This window comes from Gymnoscopelus microlampas (genome assembly GCF_963454915.1).
Source record: "Gymnoscopelus microlampas genome assembly, chromosome: 16".
NCBI classification, from domain to species: Eukaryota; Metazoa; Chordata; class Actinopteri; order Myctophiformes; family Myctophidae; genus Gymnoscopelus; species Gymnoscopelus microlampas.
The window spans coordinates 47620661-47646746 of NC_139953.1; the positions used below are offsets into that span (position 1 = coordinate 47620661).

Genomic DNA, 26086 nt, shown 5'->3' on the forward strand with positions numbered 1-26086 from the left:
ATTTGAAAATAGCCGATCTACAAGCTCACAATGTGTAGCGATGCCACGCATTGTGAGCTTGTAGATCTGCTATTTTCAAAAGATTTTTATATATTTGAAAACTTGAAATGGGACATTCTGCATAATGAGTATGTCCACTTTTGGTAGGTTCATTTTGATACCAAAACGTTTGTACTTTTACTCAAGTAATTTTTAAATTCTGGACTTTTACTTGTAACAGTATTATTATACATTGCAGCATTATAGTTTTACTTTATTTTTTTGGGTGAACTATCCCTTTAACTTATGTAAACAGTTTTAACTCTATGATACAGTCGGATAAATGTTACTGCGTCACAGTTATTACATTCAACATAGTTGGAGGATTATTTACTGCGTCATTCTGCACGTTCATTATAGCAGTGGTTCTCAAACTTTCAGAGTTACAGACCCATAAGTCCATCATTTAGCTGGGTACCCCCTGGAACCCCCTCAAGTACCCCTGGGGGTCCCCGGACCCCACTTTGAGAACCAACGCATTATAGTATTGTATGCAGCGCCACTGTTTAAATTGCGTAAACCCATGATCTGCTGAACGTGCTGCTACGTAGGCTACGCAGTAGAGTACGCAGCCTATGTAGGCTACGTAGGCTACGTATTCTACGCAGCGCGTATATATGATTGTCCCTCTCGGCGCGCCGTAACGTCTCATCATCTGTGACGTGACAGCTGCTTCAGTAACAGTAAACATGGCTGATGTTGTCGCCGTGGGAGCAGAGGATGACAACATTCTGTATGATCTACTCATCAACACAGAATGGAACACAGAGACTGACACTCAGGTGGGTTTAGAGAAGCTTCCCTCTGCAGCATGGACTCTGTGGGAAACGTTTAAACCTGTTAAATGTCTGATAAAAAGGACTCTTTCACTCAGTCAGATGAACCGGTAGCCCTGCAACATTCACAGTCATGGATGAACTTCAACCTGGTGTTTACGCTTTCTCCCTTTTTGGTCCGTACATCTACATAAACGTTCATATTTTAGAAAATAAAGTGCTTAACCCATGGCTACGGATGTTACAATTATGTACGGGCCCTCATAAATACCCGTAACCTCCGTACTGTTCAATAAAAACGCATTTTAATTCGATTGGTGGCCATTTTCTCCGAATTTCCTGCCGTATGATTTGAATTGCGCCAACTTGACCTTATCGGTCGGGAGGTGTATTGCACGCTTGATTACATTATAACTATGAGGGAAATGGCCACCAATCGGATTAAAATGCTTTTATATTGAACAATACTGAATATAGGGGTACATCTGAGGGGCCGAACATAACTGTAACATCCGTGGCCATGAGGTAAGCACTTTATATTTGAAATGTGAACGTTTATGTAGATGTACGGACCGTGAAGGTATAAAGTACAAACTACCAGGTTGAAATTCATCCAGGACTCTCATAACCGTGTGATCCATCATGGCTAATGAACCGGCGGGGCCACGTCGCACTTTAATGACCATCATCACGAATTATTGATGCTTTGATACAAGTTTACATTAATATGAATCACAATATATATTTTTTACTATATTTATTAATTATAAAAAATCACTCATTACAACATTTCCCCCACTAGAAGCCTGTTATGTGTGTAAAAATAAATAAAAAATACATTCGGATATTTATAGTAAGATTCTTACTTAGTCTCGCGCCAACTAATAGCAGATCTACAAGCTTGTAGATCTGCTTTTAGTCGGCGCGAGACACCTCGCTCGCGCGACAGAGGATACACGATTAGGCGTTCTTTGCTTGGCTAAATGTTTACATACATTAAATATAAACAATAACGCCTGGATATTTTTTCTCTCTCTCTGTTTATTAAGTATAAGAAAATACTTGTATTTAACTTATACTCCCCACTATAGGCAGCATATTTATGTATATAGACCAATTCATTGTTTACCAACATTGAGACTGGATGCACAGGTGATTGTTTCCATGCAATCAATTCTCAACCTGTTGTTTGGCCCTCTTGTGTGTTGGCTAGTGCTGCGCGCCCTGACGAGACCTGACAGAATGGGTTTCATTTGCAACCAGTGTGACGTCGTCTGTATGCGTTACTGCGTCACAGTTCATTCATTCAACATACAGTTGGAGGATTATTTACTGCGTCATTACATACACTGCATGTTCATTGGTATTATGCAGTGGTGTATAAAGTAACTACATTTAGGCTACTCAAGTACAAATTTGAGGTATTTATACGTATTATCAATTTTCAGTATGTTTACTTCTACTCCACTATGTATGTCTCAGAGGCAATTATTTTGCTTTTTGCTACAATTATTTGAATACTTCAAATATTTTTTAAGTATAATGAATACTACTAGTTACTTTGAAGATTTGTATTATTATTATTACAAAACACACATTAACTGCTTTATCCCTATATACTTTAGGTCTGCTATTTGAACATAGCAGACCTACAAGCGAACAAGGCATTGCACATGTGGCTTGTTGAAGTTGTTGTGAGCTTGTAGATCGGCTGTTTTTTGGCACACAGCAACACGGTCGTGTGACGAGGTGTTAATCTGTCTTAAAGGGTCCATTTGGTTACATGTGTACACTCCATTTGTAGTACACTTTGTCTGAGAGTTTAATGTTTTATGAATGCCATTATATCTTAATAAATAACTTTGTAATTATTTTCAGCTACGAGGAATCAAGGAGCAGAGCTCGTCCGTTATAGCAAAAGCAGTGACAGGTAAGCAGCTGAATGACTGGACCATATGAAACATACATGTCATGATTATTGGGACAAACATGATTAACGATAACGCACTTAAAACGACACTTTTGTATAACCACTTGAACTTTTATTTAATTTATTTAACCTTTATTTCACCAGAGAAATCACATTGAGACTAGTGTCTCTTTTACAAGTGTGCCCTGGCCAAGAGAAGAGGCAAATAAAATGTTACACAGCTCTGCCAGTAACGACAATACAGGACATAACAAAACAAAGACAAACATGACATCCGTAATACCAAAGACCTACTACCAATAGCACCAATACAGACTATTTAAAATACTAATAACAACAATACATCATAAAACTAATAAACTAATATAAGACTAAGATCACAGCAATTGCTACTTGTCAAAGCAGGAGCAATGGTTGGAGAATGTGAACACCCCCAGGGCGTAACGTTCGCCAAAAAATAGCAGATCTACAAGCAATCTACTCACAACAAAAACATGTTTAAAACCCTTTGAGACCTGGAACGCATCTGTGTCACTGCTTTATTTGAGATTAAATACACATTGGCTATTCAAAAATAGCAGATCTACAAGCTCGTAGCGCGGCACTCGGTGCCACGCTACGAGCTTGTAGATCTGCTGTTTTTGAAAGATTTAGAAAATATATGCAAATCCTTGAATATATATTGTAGCGAACATTTTTTAACTCAAATCTTTGCTTCTGGGGGGTCCCTGGAACAACATATTTTGAGATGGGGGTCAGTGGCAAAATACATATCATTTGGGGGTCCTTGACATGAAAAAGATTGAGCACCACTGATATAGAAACAATTTTTTTCAGAATACTGTTGGGATTTAGAAGACATTTGTAGATTCGGCTTCAGGTCTTGAATTTGCAGCTCAACAACAGCTAATTCATCCTAGTGTACGGACGGAGGACAATTTCACCACAAATCAAAATCTCCACGATAAGATTATTGTGAGTGTTTTTTATCGCAATAAACGATAACAACGATTATAGTCCCATCCCTACTCAGTACTTTATGTGAATGTGTTTGTATGTAGCTACTACTAGCTATGTTGTTTGTACGTTTGTTGATTTAAGACCTGGAACTGTGTCATTTTTAGATTTGAGCTAAAAAGCATTATTTTACACTTTGGGCTATTCAAAAATAGCAGATCTACAAGCTCATAGCGCGGCACCGAGTGCCGCGCTATGAGCTTGTAGATCTGCTATTTTTGAAAAATCTGGAAAATGCGTGCAAATCTTTGAATATATAATTTTTTTAAAGCAAACATTTTTAACTCAAATGTTTGCTTCTGGGGTGTCCCTGGAACAACACATTTTGATGGGGGTCGGCGGCCAAATACATATCATTTTGGGGGTCCTTGACATGAAAAAGATTGAGCACCACTGATATAGAAACATACATTTTTCAGAATACTGTTGAGATTTAGGAGATATGTAGAATCCGCTTCAGGTCTCAATGGGTTTTGCAGTGGTAAAAGTTTATACTGTTGATGTTTTACAGGGCCGTTCCGGTTCTTCCTTCACTATTTGTGGTACAGGTGAGTCACATTTCATTATTAATATCAGCTTTACTGAGCTACATGATGTCTGTTATGTTGAAGAAAACTGGCAGTAACACGCTTGCTATGCATCCCATGTCTGTTATGGATTGTAAGCATACTTATAATGCATTTTAATCTGCGTATAACAGTGTATAATTATGGTTGTAAGAACTCATAAATACCCATAATGCTTCATTCATACTGTAGCAATACCACATTATAAAAAAAACCTCTGTTACAAGTAAAAGACCTGTGTTCAAAATGTTACTTGAGTAAAGGTACAAAAGTATTGGCATCAAAATATACTTAAAGTACCAAAAGTAAAAGTAGTAAAATGTTTGAAAATAGCAGATCTACAATCTCACAACGCGACGCGATGTGACGTGTTGTGTATAAAATAGGGCTAAAGTGGCTAATATATGTTTTGTAATATAATGATTTATATCTGCAAAGTAACTAGTAACAAAAGTTTTCAAATAATTGTAGTGGAGTAGAAGTAAAAGTTTTGAAATTTGGGAATCTCCAGTAAATTAAAACATACCTTTAAATAGCAGATATACAAGCTGCCGCGCTATGAGCTTGTATATCTGTTATTTTTAAATAACTAAAGTATAAGATAAAGGTTAAAATCTATAATGACAGATGCTTTCCGGGGACCCCCAGGGATCCTTGAGGGAGTTCTAGGGGGTCCCCAGCTAAATGATGGATAGTTAGGAACCAAATGGACCCTTATGGGTCTGTAACTCTGAGAGTGCACAAATGGATTTGGTTCCATTTGTACACTCTCAGAGTTACATTAACATTGATTTTACAATATAAATTGGGGTCCCAGGGATACAAATGCCATTAAATGGGGGTCCGTAGCCCTAATGCATGTCAAACTGGGGGTCCTTGAAATCAAAATGGTTGAGAATCACTGCTAGAGCCGTAAAAAAATAATCTTCTCTTATGGGGGTCCCTGGTATATATTTTCAATTGGGGGTCCACGGGCTAATAAGTGTCAATTTTGGGGTCCTTGACATGAAAAAGTTTGAGAATGGGTTAAAGTTGTTATTGCAGGCTGGTGTAGAACAACAGAACAGACAGTTATCTCAGATCATCCTTCATGGAATTCAATCCACTCACTGCAGCACACAGACAGTCCAATGTTCAGCGTCTTCACAGTGATTACAGAGATATGATCTGAGTCCACCTGGCTCTGTGTTATGTGTACTGTACAACACATTGTTCCTGTTCCACTGGAAAGCTTGTATGTCCACAACCATTACTTCTTAGATAATGGAGAAGAAAAAAAAAAGAAACTGTGGATCCCAATAGAGTACAGAAGTCCTGACGTCACTCGTTCATCCCCTGGGTCGTAAAGTCATTTCTCTATGGAGAATAACATTGGGTCGTCTTAGAATCGTCTCATATAAGAATTGTGGTTCATAAATAAACAAACTGTCTCTGTGATATTGTCAGGGAGGAGGTTCTGTATCGTTTATGATAGTCAGTCACTTATATTTGATACGGTCTGTTTCTGGCGAAAATTTAACTAATTCGGCGGAAGTAACATTATCGTTTTCTCACCGTCAGTTGATGCTTCATATCTATAAGAGTCAAACCACCGGGGTCATTTGTTTATTTTTGGAACACAGTTCTTATTTGACGCGATATTAAATACGTTTATGGGGATTCAGAACGGGGGTAGAAAACCGCGAACCAGGTAGGATGTGTAAATTACGTCAGACTTCGGTACTCTATGGATCCAATGTAGTTATTATTCAGTCACGAGTTCTTGTTAATATTTTTAAGACCTTATAAAGGTCAGGTCTATGGATTATAATTAATTATAATGTGATTATAGACATAGCATTATAGACCCGACCTTTAAGTAAAGTAAGTGTTACCATATTTTTAATTCATAAAACCCACGTAGACCACCACTTTAAACCACAGGTTTTCTAAAATAACTAAAAGGAAAAAAAAAGCAGATCTTCAAGTTTTTTTTCATCGTGAAAAATGTGTGCAAATCTTTCACTCTATGTATATGTTTTACAGCAAAACAAATGTACTCTGATTCTGGGGGTCCCTGAAACAACATATTTTGAGATGGGGGTCCACGGCCAAATACATATCATTTTGGGTGGTCCTTGACATGGAAAAGTTGGAGCACCACTGATATAGCAGACCCCCATCTCAAAATGTTTCATTCCAGGGACCCCATCTCAAAATGTTTAATTCCAGGGACCCCCATCTCAAAATGTTTCATTCCAGGGACCCCCATCTCAAAATGTTTCATTCCAGGGACCCCCATCTCAAAATGTTTCATTCCAGGGACCCCCATCTCAAAATGTTTCGTTCCAGGGACCCACATGAAGCAAAGATTTGAATTACAAAAATGATATATATTCAATTTATTTGCACAAATGTTCCATGATGTTTAAAATAGCAGATATACAAGCTCATAGCGCTTGTAGATCACGCTTGTAGATCTGCTATTTTGGAATAGCCAAAACTGACACAGATACGTTTCCGGTCTTATAATGGATTAATTGATGAAAAACATAAAAAGTAGATATAATGTGAGATATAAGGTTTCTGCGTGACGTTCCATGATAGAACAGATGGTTCTCTGGGCTCTGCGCTGCAAAGCAATATAAAGCTTTGGCACGTAATCTACACTTATTATCCTCTCTGCAGGCTGTTAGCAAGAACCATCAATAACCTCCTCTCTGTGTGTGTGTGTGTGTGTGTGTGTGTGTGTGTGTGTGTGTGTGTGTGTGTGTGTGATAGTAGTCCCCCACTAGTACCGTTTCCTGTGTATCTGTTGGGATGTATAATTAATGTACAACACCTTGTTTATCCATTAAGACCAGAAATACATACGTGTCATTTATTTTTATGATTTCTTTGGCTATTATATACAGATATATGAGCTTGTAGATCTGCTAATAACCACATTTAGCGTGGAAAATGTGCATATAATGTTTTGAAGCAAACATTTTTAACTCCAATTTGTGCTTTTGGGGGTCCCTGGAAATGCATGTTTTGAGATGGGGGTGGGGGCAGGGGTCCGCGGCCAAATACATATCATTTTGGGGGTCCTTGACATCATTTTTAGATATGTATTTGACCCCCCAGAAGGAAAGATTTGAGTTACAAATGTTCGCTTTAAAAAAAAAATAAGTTCAACATTTTTTACAAACTTTCACGGTTTAAAAAAAAGAGCAGATCTACAAGCTCGCAGCGTGGCATGAAATGGCGCGCTGTGAGCTTGACGTAGATCTGCTATTTTTGAGTTAGCCAACTCGCCGGTCCGGGCACTTGGCTGGGCGCTAAAAGAACGGTGTTCTCTACATTAGGCACTTTTTAATTCTTCCTTTCAAAGGCCATTGCATAATTACAATCCTCCTCAAACAACATGCAGGAGTGCACTTTGCCTTGTTTGCTTCAGAACGGTTGCTAAGAAGACTAAAAACCTTAACTCAGACTGAATCTATATCAAGTAACTCAGTGGGTTTCAACCTTTTTCATGCCAAGGACCTCTAAATTGATATACATTTGGCCGCGGACCCTTGTGCCAGGGACCCCCAGAGAAGCAAAGATATCAGTTAATTTCCGCTTTAAAAAATATTCAAAGATATGCACACCTTTTTAAAGGTTTTTCAAAAATAGCATATCTACAAGCGAGTGCCGTGCTATGAGCTTGTATATCTGCTATTTTTGAATAGCCAAAGCTAAGTGGTTAAAAATTATTGTGACACTATTAACTCATGTATTTTATTCAAAAAATAGCAGATCTACAAGCTCATAGCGCGGCACTCGGTGCCGCGCTATGAGCTTGTATATCTGCTATTTTTGAATAGCCAAAGCTAAGTGTTTAAAAATGATTGTGACCCTATTTAACTCATTTTGCTGGGGACCCCCTGGTACTCCCTCAAGGACCACTGGTGGTCCCCGGACCACTGGTTGAAAACCACTGAAGTAACTAATTACTAAGTTCTAATGCGTAAACCAAGTCTGAAGTCTGAATACCAATGTGTCTTAATCTAAAATTGAAATCTAAATGGAAAACAAATAGGCTTAATTAATGCTTATCTCAGCACCATTGCTGGCCTATCTAACAGCTATTGGGAGGACATTGATTTTGTGTGTTCATGTGTTGTACATTTATTGTGTCTTTGTGTTCATCATTGGTGTAAAGTAACTAAGTACATTTACTCAAGTACTGTACTTAAATACAATTTTTGAGGTACTTTTACTTTACTGGAGTATTCTACTCCACTACATCTCAGAGGCAAATATAGTACTTTTACTCCACTACAATTATTTGAAAACTTTAGTTACTAGTTACTTTGCAGATACAAATAATTACATTATAAAACATACATTACTAAATGTCTCAAACTAATACTGTAAATAGATACATTAATAAATACAATCAACCCACCCCTTCCTCCTATATAACAGCTAAGGATGTCATTTTTATACATCCTCTTAACCCATTAAGACCTGAAGCCGATTCTACAAATGTCTTCTAAATCCCAACAGTTTTCTGAAGAACGTATGTTTCTATATCAGTGGTGCTCAAATCTTTTCATGTCAAGGACCATTTGGCCGTCATCTCAAAATATTTTGTTCCAGGGACCCCATGAAGCAACGATTTGAGTTACAAACGTTTGCTTTAAAAATATATATATTCAAAGATTTGCACACATTTTCTTGATTTTTCAAAAATAGCAGATCTACAAGCTCATAGGTGCCGCGCTATGAGCTTGTAGATCTGCAGTTTGTTTGCTTTGTTTGAGTTCCAAATCCAGACCATTTTGACCCCATAGACATAGACTGTGATACACTGACTAGTGGGGTGTACAATAAGTGTCTTTAGGTTAAGCTGACTGCTTTGTGTTCATTGGCTGACCGCTCCGTGTGTCTGTGTGTTCATTGGCTGACTGCTGTGTCAATCTCAGTCCCTCCAGCTCCTTCCTGCCTCCTGGTTTGGTCCGCCTGGCCAACAAGCAGATCAACTGGCAACTGGTGCTAGCAAGGTACACACACACACGCACGCACGCACGCACGCGCGCACGCGCGCACGCGCGCACACGCACACACGCACACACGCACACATATACACACACACACACACACACACACACACACACACACACACACACACACACACACACACACACACTCACTCTCTCTATGGAGAATAACATTGGGTCATCATAGAATCGTCTCATATATAGAATTGTGGTCCAAAAATAAACAAAACAGTCCCGGCCGTATTGTCAGGGAGGAGGCTCTGTATCGTTTATGATAGTCACTCGCTCATATTTGATACAGTCTGTTTCTGGCGGTAACAATAACGTTTTCTCGCTGTCATTTGATGCTTCATAGCATAGCCCGCCAGAGAGAGACCCCCATTTGAAAACATAAGGCAGGGACCCCCATAAGAGAAGATTTTTTACAGCTCTATAGCAGTGATTCTCAACCATTTTAATTTCAAGTACCCACCAGTTTGACATACATGAGGCTACGGACCCCCATTTAATGGCATTTAGATCTCTGGGACCCCTAATTTATATTGTAAAATCAATGTTCCCAACCCGTTAGGGTCCATTTGGTTCCATTTGTACACTCTCAGAGTTACAGACCCATAAGGGTCCATTTGGTTCCATTTGTACACTCTCAGAGTTACAGACCCATAAGGGTTCCATTTGGTTCCTCACTATCTCTATCATTTAGCCAGGGACCCCCTGGAACCTTCTCAAGGACCCCTCGGGGTCCCCACTGGACCCCACTTTGAGAACCGATGCTCTATTGCACCATATGATTGCTAGGAAATGGCCTGGAAATGGAGTAAAAAACTTTTTAGGAAAAGTTTTGTAATGTGTGGCAACCCTGTGTGTACCCTTGGGTACACACACACACACACACACACACACACACACACACACACACACACACACACACACACACACACACACACACACACACACACACACACACACAATGAGTACAATCATTTAATTGTACTCATTACAACATAACAAGCGAAGCACAAAGTCAGCTTCTAATGGGTTATTGATTCAGTCGTGTAAGACAGAGTTAAACGAAGGCAGATTGATGCAGCAGAGGACTATTAGACGAGGATGTTTTCCATTTAGCCTCTTATCTACTTTTATAAAGTATTTCTCTTCTCTTTTCATCCTCTCCCCCCGAAATGATCAGCGACACTTTCCTAATAATGCTCCCAATCATTACACTGTTCTTCTTTCTCCAAAAAAAACTGCTTTTCTGTGGCTCCATGGTTTTATAGACCATTTTGTAACCCTTTTTTTTTTTTTTGCTTAACTCGTTTTTTTGTTGTTGCTATTTTGTAATTTCATTTTCAAATAGCTTCTCTTCTGCAGTTTTAAACACCTACGACAGTTCTACCAGTAGAGAGCAGCAAATCGACACATTGATTACCTCGCTGACTCGCTCGCCCCCTCCCAAACAGGCCTACGTCACATCCTGTCATAAAACGGAAGTGACGTTTTCGACAATCTGTGATCGGGCTAAAATACGATGTTATACACGACTACGATGACTGATCGTCACCCAGACCAAAGAGAGTAGCAGTAAACCTCTCCGTTCGTTTTGTATACCGTGTGAAAAACCGTGACTTTCCCTATTCTGGCCGAAAATGACCGGAAAAAAATGAGAACCGGAAACGGAATCTGCGTCATGAGTCAGGAATTGAAAGTGATCATGAGAAATAAACAGAATAGCGCGACCACAGTAAAAAGTAAAAACTCGGGATTTCTCGTTCTGGCAGGGAGGGTACTCGGGAAAAACTCGGGATATCTCGGGGCGTGGCACTGAGAGAGTTAAAGGGATTCTAGGTAACTTTATGCCTAAATTAAAAAATATTTATATATATATATATATATATATATATATATATATATATATATATATATATATATATATATATATATATTTATATATTGCATTTTCTCCCCTCTATCAGCCACTATATAATGATGCTGGGGTGTTTTCCTGCATTGAAACACAGTCCTCTTTCTGAAATCCGTATTTCCCTACTATTTATGTTTTTTGTTTTTTTTCAACAATATGTTTATTTCTTTTTCTTTTTTTTTCACAAAGTATTTCAACATTCAATTACAAATACAATAAAAATAAAAAGACAAAAGACATTTACAATAAACCATACAAAACAATCAATGACAAAAAACAAGAAACAATACAATGACATCATTACTACTCCTCTCCAGATTCTTCCATTAAATGTGGCGGATTATTGTTTTCCATATATCGAATAAAACAACCCCACACCTCCTGAAACATTTCTTGTTTGTCCTTAAGTATATACGTGATTTTTTCTGGAGGTATACTATTTATGTTTTGACATTCAGGTATCCGACTCTGTCCGGGACGTAAATGAAACGCATGTGCGCGTCCGGCGAGTTCGAGTGAAAACCGAACGGAACCGAGTGCTGCCGACAAAAATGGAACGAGCCGCCATTGTTTTTTCTCTGCAGTGTTTTTACTTTCGTTTTTAAAACTTTAAAACGCTCTTAAATGTATTTTTTTGAGGCACGGAATTTACTTTTAAGATAGCGATTTAATGAGATTTACTCTCAGATTCGGCTAAGAGTTAATATCCTCTGGTTTTAGACATTATCTTATTGTTTTAGACAGATCTCTTACGTTCTTCCTTCTCTCCCTCCCTGTTTTTAACTCCTTTTATAAAATATTATTGTGGTTGGTGTTGCAGTACATCCATACATCACCACCATAATGAACTTACAATATACTGACTGGTACATCTTTCACATTTACAGGAGGTGAAAAATGCAATTAATTGACTTTAGAAATAAAAATGAATTAACGACTTTCTCGCTCTGTTTTATTCTTTCATTCTCTCTCTCTCTCTCTCTCTCTCTGTCTCTCTCCCTCTCCCTCTCCCTCTCTCTCTCTCTCTCTCTCTCTCTCTCTCTGTCTCTCTCTCTCTCTCTCCACAGTAATGGTAAACTGTTGGCGGTGGTTCAGGACCAATGTGTGGAGATTAGGTAACTATTGAACTGTGTGTGTATGTGTTAATTAATGCTGTGATTTATAGCTTCCTCCATTTAAGTGTTTGTGTGTGTGTGTGTGTGTGTGTGTGTGTGTGTGTGTGTGTGTGTGTGTGTGTGTGTGTGTGTGTGTGTGTGTGTGTGTGTGTGTGTGTGTGTGTGTGTGTGTGTGTGTGTGTGTGTGGCGGGGGGGGGGGGGGTTGGACAGGCTGGGTGTTAGAGAAATTATTAGTGTGAGTATACTTGTGTGTGTGTGTGTGTGCTTTTGTGTAGGTGTGTACACATCTCTATAGTCAATCAGTGTGGTTTTAGTGCACTCACACAGACCTAGATCAATTTAGTTGTTTACAAATGCATTTCTAAAGTCCTATGGTGGATGGCTCCGTACACAGAGGTGGGGAAAGTACTACAAATCTTTACTTAAAGGACGACTTCACCGATTTTCAACCTATCTTCATATAATAGGTCCTCACTAATACTCATGATAAAATGGTACCATTTCTTTTCTACTCGGTCTGTGTCTCAGAGGAGGGCTGTGGACAGTTCAGAGTCCCGTCTACCAGTGACATCATCAATTTTGGCTATTTTTGAAAAATCGTGAAAATGTGTGCAAATCTTTGAATATATATATATTTTTAAAGCGAACATTTTTAACTCAAATCTTTGCTTCTGGGGGTCCCTGGAACAAAATATTTTGATGGGGGTCCGCGGCCAAATACATATAATTTTGGGGGTCCTTGACATGAAAAACATTGAGCACCACTGATATAGAAACATACGTTTTTCAGAAAACTGAGATTTAGGAGACATGTAGAATCGGCTTCAGGTCTCAATGGGTTATTGATCTCATGTTCTGTTATCGGTTGTTCCTCCTCGCTCCAAGGAGCTAGGAGTGAGGATTAGCAAGCATCTCTGTGGAGCTCTAGGGAAGGAACAAAACTACCACATTGCATTATGGGAAATTCACGGCAGAGTAGTGTCCACTGTTGCATACTTTAATATTTCCAGAATTTAGTATGCATTTCACACGCTATTAAGCAGCTACTAAGCTTTCGGACACACACTCACAAGTCTCATATACTAATTAGCCATATTAAATAGTATTGTTGGTGTGGAATTTCTGAATGTTTAACCCATTAAGACCTGAGGCCGATTCTGCAAAATGTCTTCTAAATCTCAACAGTATTCTGAAAAAAATGTATGTTTCTATATCAGTGGTGCTCAATCTTTTTCATGTCAAGGACCCAAAATTATATGTATTTGGCCACCGACCCCCATCACAAAATATATTGTTCCAGGGACCCCCAGAAGCAAAGATTTTAGTTAAAAATGTTCGCTTTAAGACAATATGTATTCAAAGATTTGCACACATTTTAACGATTTTTCAAAAATAGCAGATCTACTGCTATTTTTGAATAGCCAAAGTGTAAAATAATGCTTTTTAGATCAAATCATGTTGTGACACAGAAAAAAGAGTCATTCAGTTGGGGGTAGGGTTCAGCTGTGTTGCCATTTGTGCCATTTCTCTAAGAACACAGAGAGAGAGAGAGAGAGAGAGAGAGAGAGAGAGAGAGAGAGAGAGAGAGAGAGAGAGAGAGAGAGAGCATACACATGAGCATGTGTTGACTGAGACAAAGAATAGTATTTTGACTTATTCCCTCCAAACTTATCCAATTTCCTTTTTACACAGAGATAAATAATAAATAAAAAATAGTCTCCAGTCAGCACTGTGGCCTAATGACAAAACATAATCCATTAAAGAAAATAAAATTGAAATACAAATCAATAGCAATACAACCTGGTGTTTACATACACACACTGTATGTCCTCCAGAGAATTACAGGAAGCTCATTTCTGCTCTGTGAGGCGTAACTCTTAACCCATTAAGACCTGGAACTGTGTCAATTTTAGATTTGAGCTAAAAAAGCATTATTTTACACTTTGGGCTATTCAAAAATAGCAGATCTACAAGCTCATAGCGCGGCACCGAGTGCCGTGCTATGAGCTTGTAGATCTGCTATTTTTGAAAAATCGTGAAAATGTTTGCAAATCTTTGAATATATATATATTTTTAAAGCGAACATTTTTAACTCAAATCTTTGCTTCTGGGGGGTCCCTGGAACAAAATATTTTGATGGGGGTCCGCGGCCAAATACATATCATTTTGGGGGTTCTTGACATGAAAAAGATTGAGCACCACTGATATAGAAACATACGTTTTTCAGAAAACTGTTGGGATTTTATGTAGAACCGGCTTCAGGTCTCAATGGGTTAACTCATTAAGACTGGGAACGCGTCCGTGTCACTTTAGATGTCTTTGGCTATTCAGAAATAGTAGATCTACAAGCTCATAGCGCTATGAGCTTGTATATCTGCTATTTTCTTTTTTAATCGTGAAAATGTGTGCAAATCCTTTAATATATATATATATATTTTTAACTCAAATATTTGCTTCTGGGGGTCCCTGGAACAACCTATTTTGAGATGGGGGTCCGCGGACAAATGCATATAATTTTGGGGGTCCTTGACATTTTTCTAAACTGAGATTTAGAAGACATTTGTAGAATCCCCCAGAAGCAAAGATTTGAGTTGAAGAATGTTCGCTTAAAAAAAGAATCGAAAGATTTACACACATTGTCATGATTTAAAAAATAAATAAATAGCCGCGCTATGAGCTTGTATATCTGCTATTTTTGAATAGCTCAAAGTATAAAAAATCTAAAATGACACAGCATGCGTTCCTGGTCTTACTGGGTTAAAAAAAACACACCACTGTTGATCTGCTTTTACATCCATCAACAAGACGGATGCATGTTTTGTGTCGACACCAAAACATGCATCCAAGCTCTTACAACAACAACACTGTGAACTACATTAGTATGCAACACATTTATTACATTTTAATGCACACCGGCACTCCACCTGTCACCAATGCACGACCGTGTGTGAATCCTCAATTGATTTTCTCTCTGGCTGTTCTCCCTAGTATTAGAGTAGACGGTGTTGAGAGCTCGGTAAGGGAGCGATAAAAATCTCCCTCTGAAATTCACCCTGGCTTTCAGCACTGTTACGTCAGATTTCTGTTGTTTTTGTTTGTTCTAAAGAAGGGGATAAGGATAAGGATAATTCCTTTTATCAGGTCGTTCATGAAAGTCCTTGCGGTCTCGTTTCCAATGAGAACCTGTGAGCAATTAGGGGTTAAGAGTCTTGCTCAGGGACAAATTTCATTTCATCGACACACATGCTGGCGTGGCCTGGAATCGAACCTGGGGCAACCAGGGCCTCTGGCTCCCTAGGTGGGCTCACTAACCACTCAGCTATGGCCGCCCCAAACTATGGCCGGTTCACAAACTATGGGTCGGGGACCTCAAAAAATAAGGCCCTTCCATTTATAAATGTGTATGTAAACACTTTTGTGTAGCGAAGACACGATGAGACGCACAATCAGCGGGAATCACAGCTTTGTAAATGCATTTCCTAATAAACATTCCTATTCAAGGTTACTAGTGTATGCTTTATTTTTAACCATACCTTATTTCAACTTAGAAAGGGCTCTATAAATCGTGTGTGTGTGTGTGTGTGTGTGTGTGTGTGTGTGTGTGTGTTTTGTATTACTACACTTGCGAGGACCAAGTATAGTAGAATTTGAAGAAATATACATTGTGAGGACCGTTCTCCTGGTCCTCACAAGACAAATGGTTGTTTTATAGTTAAAAAAAACATTTTTAGAGATACGTTTACAATTAGAAAAACATTCAGGTTAGGATTAGACATTTAGGTGCCTTAGAGGTTAGGTTTAGGGATTGGAATTAGAGTTCAACATGATTTATACTTAGTTGCGCGCCAGTGTCATGCACCGAAAAATAGCTGATCTATAAGCTCACAACGCGTCGGTTTTAGGCTTACAGTTAAAAATGGCAATATGTTTTTTAAATGGCATTCATAACATGGCTTTCCTAAAGTGTTGATGTCCTCACAAGTATAGTAATACAAACGTGTGTGTGTGTGTGTGCTCAGCGTTGTCAGATGTAAGAAGGGAGGGGCTCCATGGATCTATATCATAACCTTTCACACTGGCCCTTGGGTGTGTTATCATATTGTGTATTGCATATTGTAATGATTATGTGTGTGTGTGTGTGTGTGTGTGTGTGTGTGTGTGTGTGTGTGTGTGTGTGTGTGTGTGTGTGTGTGTGTGTGTGTGTGTGTGTGTGTGTGTGTGTGTGTGTGTGTGTGTGTGTGCGTGCCCTGTCTCTCCAGGTCTGCGAGGGATGACTTTGGATCGATCATTGGGAAGTGTCAGGGTGAGAGCTCTTAATACTTCATCACAACCACACAGTCTGTCAGAAATGTAAAACAGCACCACAAGAGGGCGCTCTAACACAACTTAGGACTGATCCCTTGACTCTGAGAGAAGGAATGTGAAGGATGTGACGTCATCCGTCCACTCCTATGTTATGAGTTGTAGAAAAAAACGCATCTAGCTCGGGTTAGGTTAAGACTTTGAGCCCTGAAGAAGCATCTGTGTCACTTTTTGATTTGAGCTAAAAAGCATTTTTTTTTACTCTTTGGCTATTCAAAAAATAGCAGATCTACAAGCTCATAGCTACGAGATTGTAGATCTGCTATTTTTGAAAAATCATGAAAATGTGTGCAAATCTTTTGATATATATATATTGTTTTAAAGCGAAAAATTTTAACTCGAATCTTTGCTTCCGGGGGTCCCTGAAACATATATTTTTAGATGGGGGTCCGCGGCCAAATGCATGTCATTTTGGGGGTCCTTGACATGGAAAAAAGAACCACTGATATTATGGCGACATAAGTTTTTTTTTTAAACTGTTAAATCCCCCCAGAAGCAAAGATTTAAGTTACAAATGTTCGCTTTTGAAACTCAAATCTCAAGATTTGCAAAAAAATAACGATATTTCTAAAATAGCAGATTTACAAGCTCATAGCGCGGCACTCGGTGCCGCGCTATGAGCTTGTAAATCTGCTATTTTTTGAATAGCCAAAGAGTAAAAAAATGCTTTTTAGCTCAAATCAAAAAGTGACACAGATGCTTCTTCAGGGCTTAAAGGGTTAAGACTTCTTTGACAGGGTCCAGTTTGGAATGTCAGCCTCCTGAAGGTGATTCTTTAGGGCAGTTTTGAAAGTGAGTAGGGTTTTACACTCCTTCACTCCTTTTGGTAGGGCATTCCACATTTTTGTTGCACAGCATGAGAACGAGTTCATTCCCTTTGTTTGTGCCAAATCTGGGTTGAACGTGATCAGTGGGGGAGCTGCCTGTGGTTGTGCCTCACAACTTCGGAGGGAGTGAAACGCAATCACAACTGAGCTGTGCCAGACCAAACCTGCCGTTTGTGCCGTTTTTTGCAATGGCAGATTTGTCTGGTTTCCAGGCTATAAGTTCTACACGCACGCTGCGGACTGTGTGTGTGTGTGTGTGTGTGTGTGTTTGTGCGTGTGCTTACTTGGTTTGTCTCTGAGTTTTATATTGACTGTATTGGTAGCTAATTGAAATGCGTGACAGAGCGCCGTGGAACAGCAAACACAGATAATCACCCTCATCCCCTCCACCTCCAGTCATTAACCCATTGAGACCTGAAGCCGATTCTACATGTCTCCTAAATCTCAACAGTATTCTGAAAAACGTGTGTTTCTATATCAGTGGTGCTCAATCTTTTTCATGTCAAGGACCCCCAGAATTATATGTATTTGACCGCGGACCCCCATCAAAATATGTTGTTCCAGGGACCCCCCAGAAACAAAGATTTGAGTTAAAAATGTTCGCTTTAACAATATATATATTCAAAGATTTGCACACATTTTCACGATTTTTCAAAAATAGCAGATCTACAAGCTCGTAGCGCGGCACTCGGTGCCGCGCTATGAGCTTGTATATCTGCTATTTTTGAATAGCCCAAAGTGTAAAATAATGCTTTTTTAGCTCAAATCTAAAAATGGCAAAGTTCCAGGTCTTAATGGGTTAAACACAGCACAGCCTGATATAAAATAAATGTCCCTGATGGTTTGACAAGCTGTGGAAATGACCTGCTGTTGGTTTTAATTGCTCAGTCCCAGCTCCTCTGACCCAAACGCACCGCTTTGGATTGGATCACGGCGCCAACGAGGCCGAGCTGACGAGCTGAAGCGTGTGATTACCTTGGAAATAAAGCAAAACGATGATCATAATAATGATGACCTTATTTATTTATATAGGACTTTTCTAAACAGAGTTCGTTGCCTCCACTGTTTGTTATGCATACAGCAAATGGTAAAGGTACAGGTTTCAGTTAAGAGGTAGGACTGTCACAATTATTACATCATCGTCCAATCGCAATTATTTGAGATAATTGTAATTATTTTTGCATACTCGTTTCCGTGTCAGAATTTTATAATAACAGAATACGTTCGGTGCCTGGATTCTCACCGTTGCGTTCCATTGTGCTCAGCGCCGTAGGAAGCCATTCCCAGTTGGGGGGGATATATTTGTACCGGCCCACATGCACGAGCGCCACACATGCACGCGCAATTTTTTTCAGGTTTTTCGCGGTTATTCCCCTTTTATTTCCGTTTTTTATTACTTTCATTCGGTTAATTCGGTACCAAAAAATGTAGAGGGGGAGTGGGGCCGCTGTTCCACCCTCAAACACCTCACACAGCTGATCGTGAGGCTTTTTTTCCCTCCTCTTTTTCCCCGTGGCCTCGCGGCCCAAATACCGGTTTGCGGCCCACGGGGGACGAATCCCCCCCGTCCCCCCCCCGTTCCTACGGCCTTGATTGTGCTGTTTAAAGCTGTAGATTCCATGACGAGCGATCCATGAAAAAAAAAGCATGCCTCCATTTTGCCCGATGGGCCTGGCTAACGGCTGGAACGATAACATCTCTCACGCGAGTAACAATGGCGCAGCGATCGTGGATACAAAATGAGTCGTTTTCCCCAACGTAAAAAGTTTGGGAGTTATAGGGGTTTTAGAGAAGGAGATAGAACGGAAGCGGATGGGGAGCCATGTTTTTTGGCACGGTGATCCATCTGGCCCTTCCTTCTCAGAATCACCATGGGTGATCCCAGAGCTGCTCTAGCCCCTCCCGCGTGGAAAGAAACGAAAAAAAAACAAAAAGATAAAAAAAACATATATATACTGTTTTGGCACTCCACGTCACTTTTTGAAAAAAAGTATATATACGGCTTTGGCACTCAATGTGTTAAAAAGTTGGCACATTTTCAAATATTAAAAAAGCAGAAATAGCAGATCTACAAGCTTACAAAGCGTCACAAAGTGACGCTTTGTAAGCTTGTTGATCAGCTATTTCTGCTTTTTTTTTTTTACATTTTCACAAAATGATTACATACAGTATGTCAATAATGTCTTGTATATTTCAGTTAATTTGTCATATCTGCCCTGTGCAATTTTTTATTATGAAGCCTAAAAGGCAAACAGATTTCTTTTTTTCATATGTTCCAATGTTCAATTGCCAAACACACAATTAAGTCGTTAATCGCAGTTATTTGAGTGACAATTAATCGTCAACTTAAATTTGTAATCGTGAATTCCTCCTAAAGGTGAGAATTTCCTCAAGGCTTTTCAAAACAGAGTTTAGGAATTGCTGAACATAAATAAAAAACAGTGGAGTACAGAGTTTGTTAACTCTTTGACTGCCAGAGTAATAGTGTAATAGTGTGCCACTGCTGCCAGCGAAAACGAGCGACAAATCCAGGGGGTCCCCAGCTAAATGATGGATAGTTATAGGAACCAATTGGACCTTAGTGGGTCTTTAACTCTGAGAGTGTACAAATGGAACCAAATGGACTCTTATGGGTCCATTTGGTTCCATTTGTACACTCTCAGAGTTACAGACCCATAAGGGTCCATTTGGTTCCATTTGTACACTCTCAGAGTTACAGACCCATAAGGGTCCATTTGGTTCCATTTGTACGCTCTCAGAGTTACAGACCCATAAGGGTCCATTTGGTTCCATTTGTACACTCTCAGAGTTACAGACCCATAAGGGTCCATTTGGTTCCATTTGTACACTCTCAGAGTTACAGACCCATAAGGGTCCATTTGGTTGCATTTGTACACTCTCAGAGTTACAGACCCATAAGGGTCCATTTGGTTCCATTTGTACGCTCTCAGAGTTACAGACCCATAAGGGTCCATTTGGTTCCATTTGTACACTCTCAGAGTTACAGACCCATAAGGGTCCATTTGGTTCCATTTGTACACTCTCAGAGTTACAGACCCATAAGGGTCCATTTGGTTGCATTTGTACACTCTCAGAGTTACAGACCCATAAGGGTCCATTTGGTTGCATTTGTACACTCTCAGAGTTACAGACCCATAAGGGTCCATTTGGTTCCATTTGTACACTCTCAAGAGTTAAATTAACATTTACAATTAACACATCGGGTGCCAGCGTTTTTTCATAACAACTTACCGTGGGTCCCAGCATTCTCCCATTGACTGCGCTTTGCTGTTTAAAGCTTCCGCGTGCGTTACAAGCAAATCCACGCAAAAAAAGCATCGATTCATGTTCTGCCATGAGCCTGACTACAGGCTGGAACCATAACATTCCCTTCGCGGGTTACAACGGGGGGGGGGAATCGCGCATCGCGCATGACCGTTTTTCCCCACAGGAAACAGATCCGGAGATATAGGCGTTTCAAAGTAGGAAATAGACAGGAACCGGATGGGGGGAAAAAAAGTGTTTCCGGTGAGCGATCTGGCACTTCCTTCGCAGGATTACAATGGGTGCTCCCAGAGCTGCTCTAGCCCCGCCCGCGCGGAGAAAAACGAAAAAAACAAAAAGACTGAAATCACGGTTCAGACCGTGTTCGGCACCGAAGCTTCGGAACCGCCACTAAGTAAACACACGGTTCAGACCGTGTTTGGCACCCGATGTGTTAACAATATCAATTGGGATCCCAGAGATATAACTGCCATTAAATGGGGGTCCGTAGCCTAATGCATGTCAAATGCGGCGGTCCTTGAAATTAAAATGGTTGAGAATCACTGCTAGAGCCGTAACAATCCCTGAGGCATATCTTTTCAAGAGGGGGTCTGTGGGCTAATAAGTGTCAACTTGGGGGTCCTTGACATGAAAAAGTTTGAGAACCACTGGGTTAGATAACAGCGCCAATTGGTGGAAAAAAACACTGAAGACACAAAACTTGCCAGAACTCGTCGGTGGCAGGCAAAGAGTTAAAAGGCAAGATTTCAGGGGCCAAATTACAAACGTCGATATATAAAAGACGACTAGACGAATAAGTCGGCGATAGACATAAACGAGGATGAAACTCGGATGTCGTCGCTTGAGTTTTATAGACCTCCTCTATATGGAGGGAGCAACGGCATATTTATTGGTTACTTTGTTGCAAATAGCCGTTTTAAACCGCCGCCGTCCCGTCCCTGCAGCGAACGGAACACTCTTTGATGTGACGCTCCCCCCATCTTTCTCACAGACATTAAACCACGATCAATATTCTCTATCTCCGTCTCTCTTTCTCTATTATCTCCCCTGTTTCTTGAGCCTTTTCTTTTTATTCTCTCTCTCGCTCTCTCTCTCTCTCTCTCTCCCTCTCTCTCTAGTACCTCTCTATGCGTTCCGCTCCGGTCGCCCTTCATTGCGCCCCGGCTATTGTAACCAGTGTTGCCATGTCTGCTTATTATAAGCAATATTGGTAGTTGCGGTTTTCTGCGCTTGATTGATTGATTGCTTGTTTCTAAAGTGTAGTAGTTGCTTATTTGAGCTTGCTCCCACATTTAAAAAAATATTATTATTTATTAGATTATATTATTTAAAGGTAGGGTAAGTGATATTTTTTGGTTAAAACAAAAAGTATTTTGTTAAAAGGGTAAAATACTATATTCTGATAGTAATCATTGCTATAGAGTGTTTGTTCAGTAACAGGAGTCTCCCCGTCTCTCCAGCTCTTTAATAAACAGAAAATACATTTTCCGGTAGGTGTCAAAATCTCAGCCAATCAGGAGAAAGTACCCATTTTTAAGCTTCATTATGGGGCCAGGCTTCCAGCATGGACCCATATTGTTATTCGCATTATTTCCGTTTCTTCTTCTGCCACTTTTGGCAGTTCTGGCTGAACCGTGCAGTCGCTTTTTATGAAACTCGGCCATATGATAGATGGTCATGAAAAACGATCAAGAAATAATTCTCACAATCTTTCGTCAAAAGGTGGCGCTATAGCACTCAATTGAAAAATGCCAACTTTGAACAGGTACAACTCATGCCGTGTTTGACCTACAGCCGTGAAACTTCGATGCACACATGCGTCTCCTCATGCTGAACAACTTTCACACTCTGACTTTTGACCTCTGACCTTTAGATCTCCCACCATTTGGAATTATATGAAAAACAGTTAAAACCTATCTCCCCCTGGGATTTTTGAGTAATCTGCACGAAACTTTTTACACATGAACTTTGGACCTATACCAAAAAACGTTTGCAAAATATCTTCCATAAGTGAAAAAATGAAGCTTTAATGAGCCAATGAATATTGCAGTTTTATGACAATTATTCATCTGCCCCTAACACATACATGCAGACTTACCATTCTTTGAAACTTTGCAGAAATGTAAAGGGCCATTCCAAATATCACTGAAACCAATCTTACTCCAATTGGTCAAACGGGGGCGCTATAGCAATTTTTTGAAAATTGAAACTTTAAACAGGCAAAAGTCATGCCTCGTTTGGCCGACAGCCATTAGACCTGCTTACACATGTGCCTTGACTAATGAGGAACACATGTATCACGTTGACCAGTAAGCACCGCCCTTAGATTGTCCGCAATCTTGAGCAGTTTGAAAAACACTTAAACCCAGGATTTTTCAGCTATTTGCGTGAAACTGTATGATCTGTGTGATCTCCTTTTTCACAGGTTCTTGTCTGTTGGTGGCTTCTCGCTTAAATGTGTGCCCCACAACCTGAAGGTCACCAGTTCAAGCCTCACTTGGTGCAGACTTCATCTAAGTTGCATTTCACACAACATGACTATCAATGAATACATCTGCAATTGTTAAAGATAACATGAAATACTTAATTGAGTGTTTTTTACATACAGCTGATCTACAATCTCACAACTTTTCAGATAGCAATGAGAGTATGTTTTTTCAATGTATAACATACTTCATTGTGAAAATAGCCAATGTACAATCTGACAACTTTTAATGGTTTGTGAGCTTGTAGATCGGCTACTTTCACTAATTTTGGTTCTGAGGAGATGTACAATTTCTTCATTGGTAAATGGTTTGTGAACGAGTGATCTTAGTGTTAGTGAAACATGGGCTTGGGTCATGACAGAAGGCAAGAGTTTGTGATCCTCAACAGACAATGTCAGCCTGGACAAAGATATAGCACTATAGGTAGTGTTGCAGCTACCTAAGAGTGCTTCATGACCGTAAGGTTGCCGGTTCAAGCCTCACTTGATGCAGACTCATTTAAGTTGAAATGCAAAAACATGACTCATTCTATTCCGTTTCCATGGCGCTCTCTCTCTCTCTTTCAATCTATTCCATTTCCATGTCTTTCTCTTCAATCTATTCCGTTTCCATGTCTCTCTCTCTGTCTCTTCAATCTATTCCATTTGTCTCTCTCTATGTCTCTTCAATCTATTCCGTATCTATCTATCTCTCTCTCTCTCTCTCTCTCTCTCTCTCTCTCTCTCTCTCTCTCTCTCTCTCTCTCTCTCTCTCTCCTCTCTCTCTCTCTCTCTCTCTCTCTCTCTCTCTCTCTCTCTCTCTCTCTCTCTCTCTCTCTCTCTCTCTCTCTGAGGGGTGGCCATAGCTGGAGTGGTTAGTGAGCCCGCCCAGGGAGCCAGAGACTCTGGTTGCCCCAGGTACGATTCCAGGCCAGGTCAGCAAATGTGTCAATGAAATGAAATTTGTCCCTGAGCAAGACTCTTAACCCCTAATTGCTCACAGGCACTCATTGGAAACAAGACCGCAAGGACTTTCATGAACTGACCTGTTAAAGGAATTATCATTTCTCTTTCTCTCTCCTGGCCCCATATTATCGCTGCTTGCAGCTATATTTTTTATAGTGTTCAGTTCCAATGTTGCATGCTCATTTCTTAGTGTCATCACTTCCAATTTCACTTGTTTAATCTGTATCCTGATTGAGTTCTCTATCCTGATTGATAAAATTGGAAATGAAACTGAAAACGAAAATGCATCTTCTGTTTAATAAAGAGCTGGAGAGACAAGGAGACTCCTTTTACTGAACAAACACTCTATAGCAATGAGTACTATCACAATATAGAGCTATTTAACACTTATTTTAACCAAAGAAAATCACTTACCCTACCTTTAAACCAGTGGTTCTCAAATATGTCCATGTCACTGACCCCCAAATACTCCCTAACCCCCATCTGGAAAATGTTTTGTGCCAGATTTGTGTGTTAGAAATGTTTCCAAAAAAAATCTTCCAAACATTCTGCATTTTTTTTAATTAGCAGATGGTACAAGCTCACACCACGTCGTTGTAAGCTTGTAGATCTGCTATTTTCAAATAGCCTATGTACTGTACCGTATATAGTTTTAAAGTGCTCATGTGGCCTAAACAGTCGCTTCTTTTTGGGCTCTTTTTCCTAGACCTGGTTGCTTATTTCTCTCCCAAAATCCGGCAACACTGCTTGTAATGTTTTATGGTGTGTAGAACTGTAGCCTCCTCTCTCTCTCTCTCTCTCTCTCTCTCTCTCTCTCTCTCTCTCTCTCTCTCTCTCTCTCTCTCTCTCTCTCTCTCTCTCTCTCTCTCTCTCTCCTCATTCCATTTAATCTCTCCTTCTTTTCATTTCATTTTTACTTTTTTCATTTCACAGAGATTTGTCCTAATGGTTTTGCTGTGAACCTGCCTTAAACCCTTTCAGACCTGGAACGCATCTGTGTCACTTTTTGATTTGAGCTAAAAAAGCATTATTTTACACTTTTGGCTATTAAAGAATAGCAGATCTACAAGCTCAAGCTACGAGCTTGTAGATCTGCTATTTTTGAAAAATCGTGAAAATATCTGCAAATCTTTGAATAAATATTGGTTAAAGCGAACATTTTTAACTAAAATCTTTGCTGCTGGGGGTCCCCCGAACAACATATTTTGAGATGGGGGTCCGTGGCCAAATACATATCATTTGGGGGTCCTTGACATGAAAGAGTTTTGAGAACCACATAGTAAGACATAGTAACATAAGTTTAAAAAAAAAAAAAAGTTAGGATTTAGAATCGGATTGTAGAATCGGCTTCAGGTCTTAATTGGTTAATGGCATTTGCTTTTAATGGAGGCGTGTGTGCGTGTGCGCGTGTTAGACGTATCTCTCTCTCTCTCTCTCTCTCTCATAGTGGTGGTTGTCCGTGTACATTATTCATAAGTGTTGAGCTCTGATAAATGCGTCCTCCAGGCTTTTCACAATAGAAGCCTTCTATCAGCGTGTCAGGGTGCAATTCTCACCCCCCCCCCCCCCACCCCCCACACACACACACACACACACACACACACACACACACACACACACACACACACACACACACACACACACACACACACACACACAACACACACACCCCTGAATCCCCCTCAAAGCGACACCCATCATACCAAATAAAACCCATCTATGTGGAAATGGAGCCTCTGAGCCACAGAACTACCTATAGCACTCTGAAGAGAGAGAGAGAGAGAGAGAGAGAGAGAGAGAGAGAG

General features: G+C 39.9%; 1 protein-coding gene across 1 annotated transcript in view; it reads left to right on the top strand.

Annotated features, from left to right (window-relative positions):
- Nucleotides 1-709: 709 nt before the first annotated feature.
- nbas (NBAS subunit of NRZ tethering complex) overlaps nt 710-26086 on the top strand; it is a 250929-nt gene continuing 225552 nt past the window's right edge. The window contains 6 exon segments of the mRNA XM_084082265.1: nt 710-821; nt 2694-2745; nt 4274-4310; nt 9266-9343; nt 12329-12376; nt 16637-16680. Coding sequence (XP_083938391.1) covers nt 729-821; nt 2694-2745; nt 4274-4310; nt 9266-9343; nt 12329-12376; nt 16637-16680 — 352 coding nt within the window. The 5' untranslated portion in view covers nt 710-728.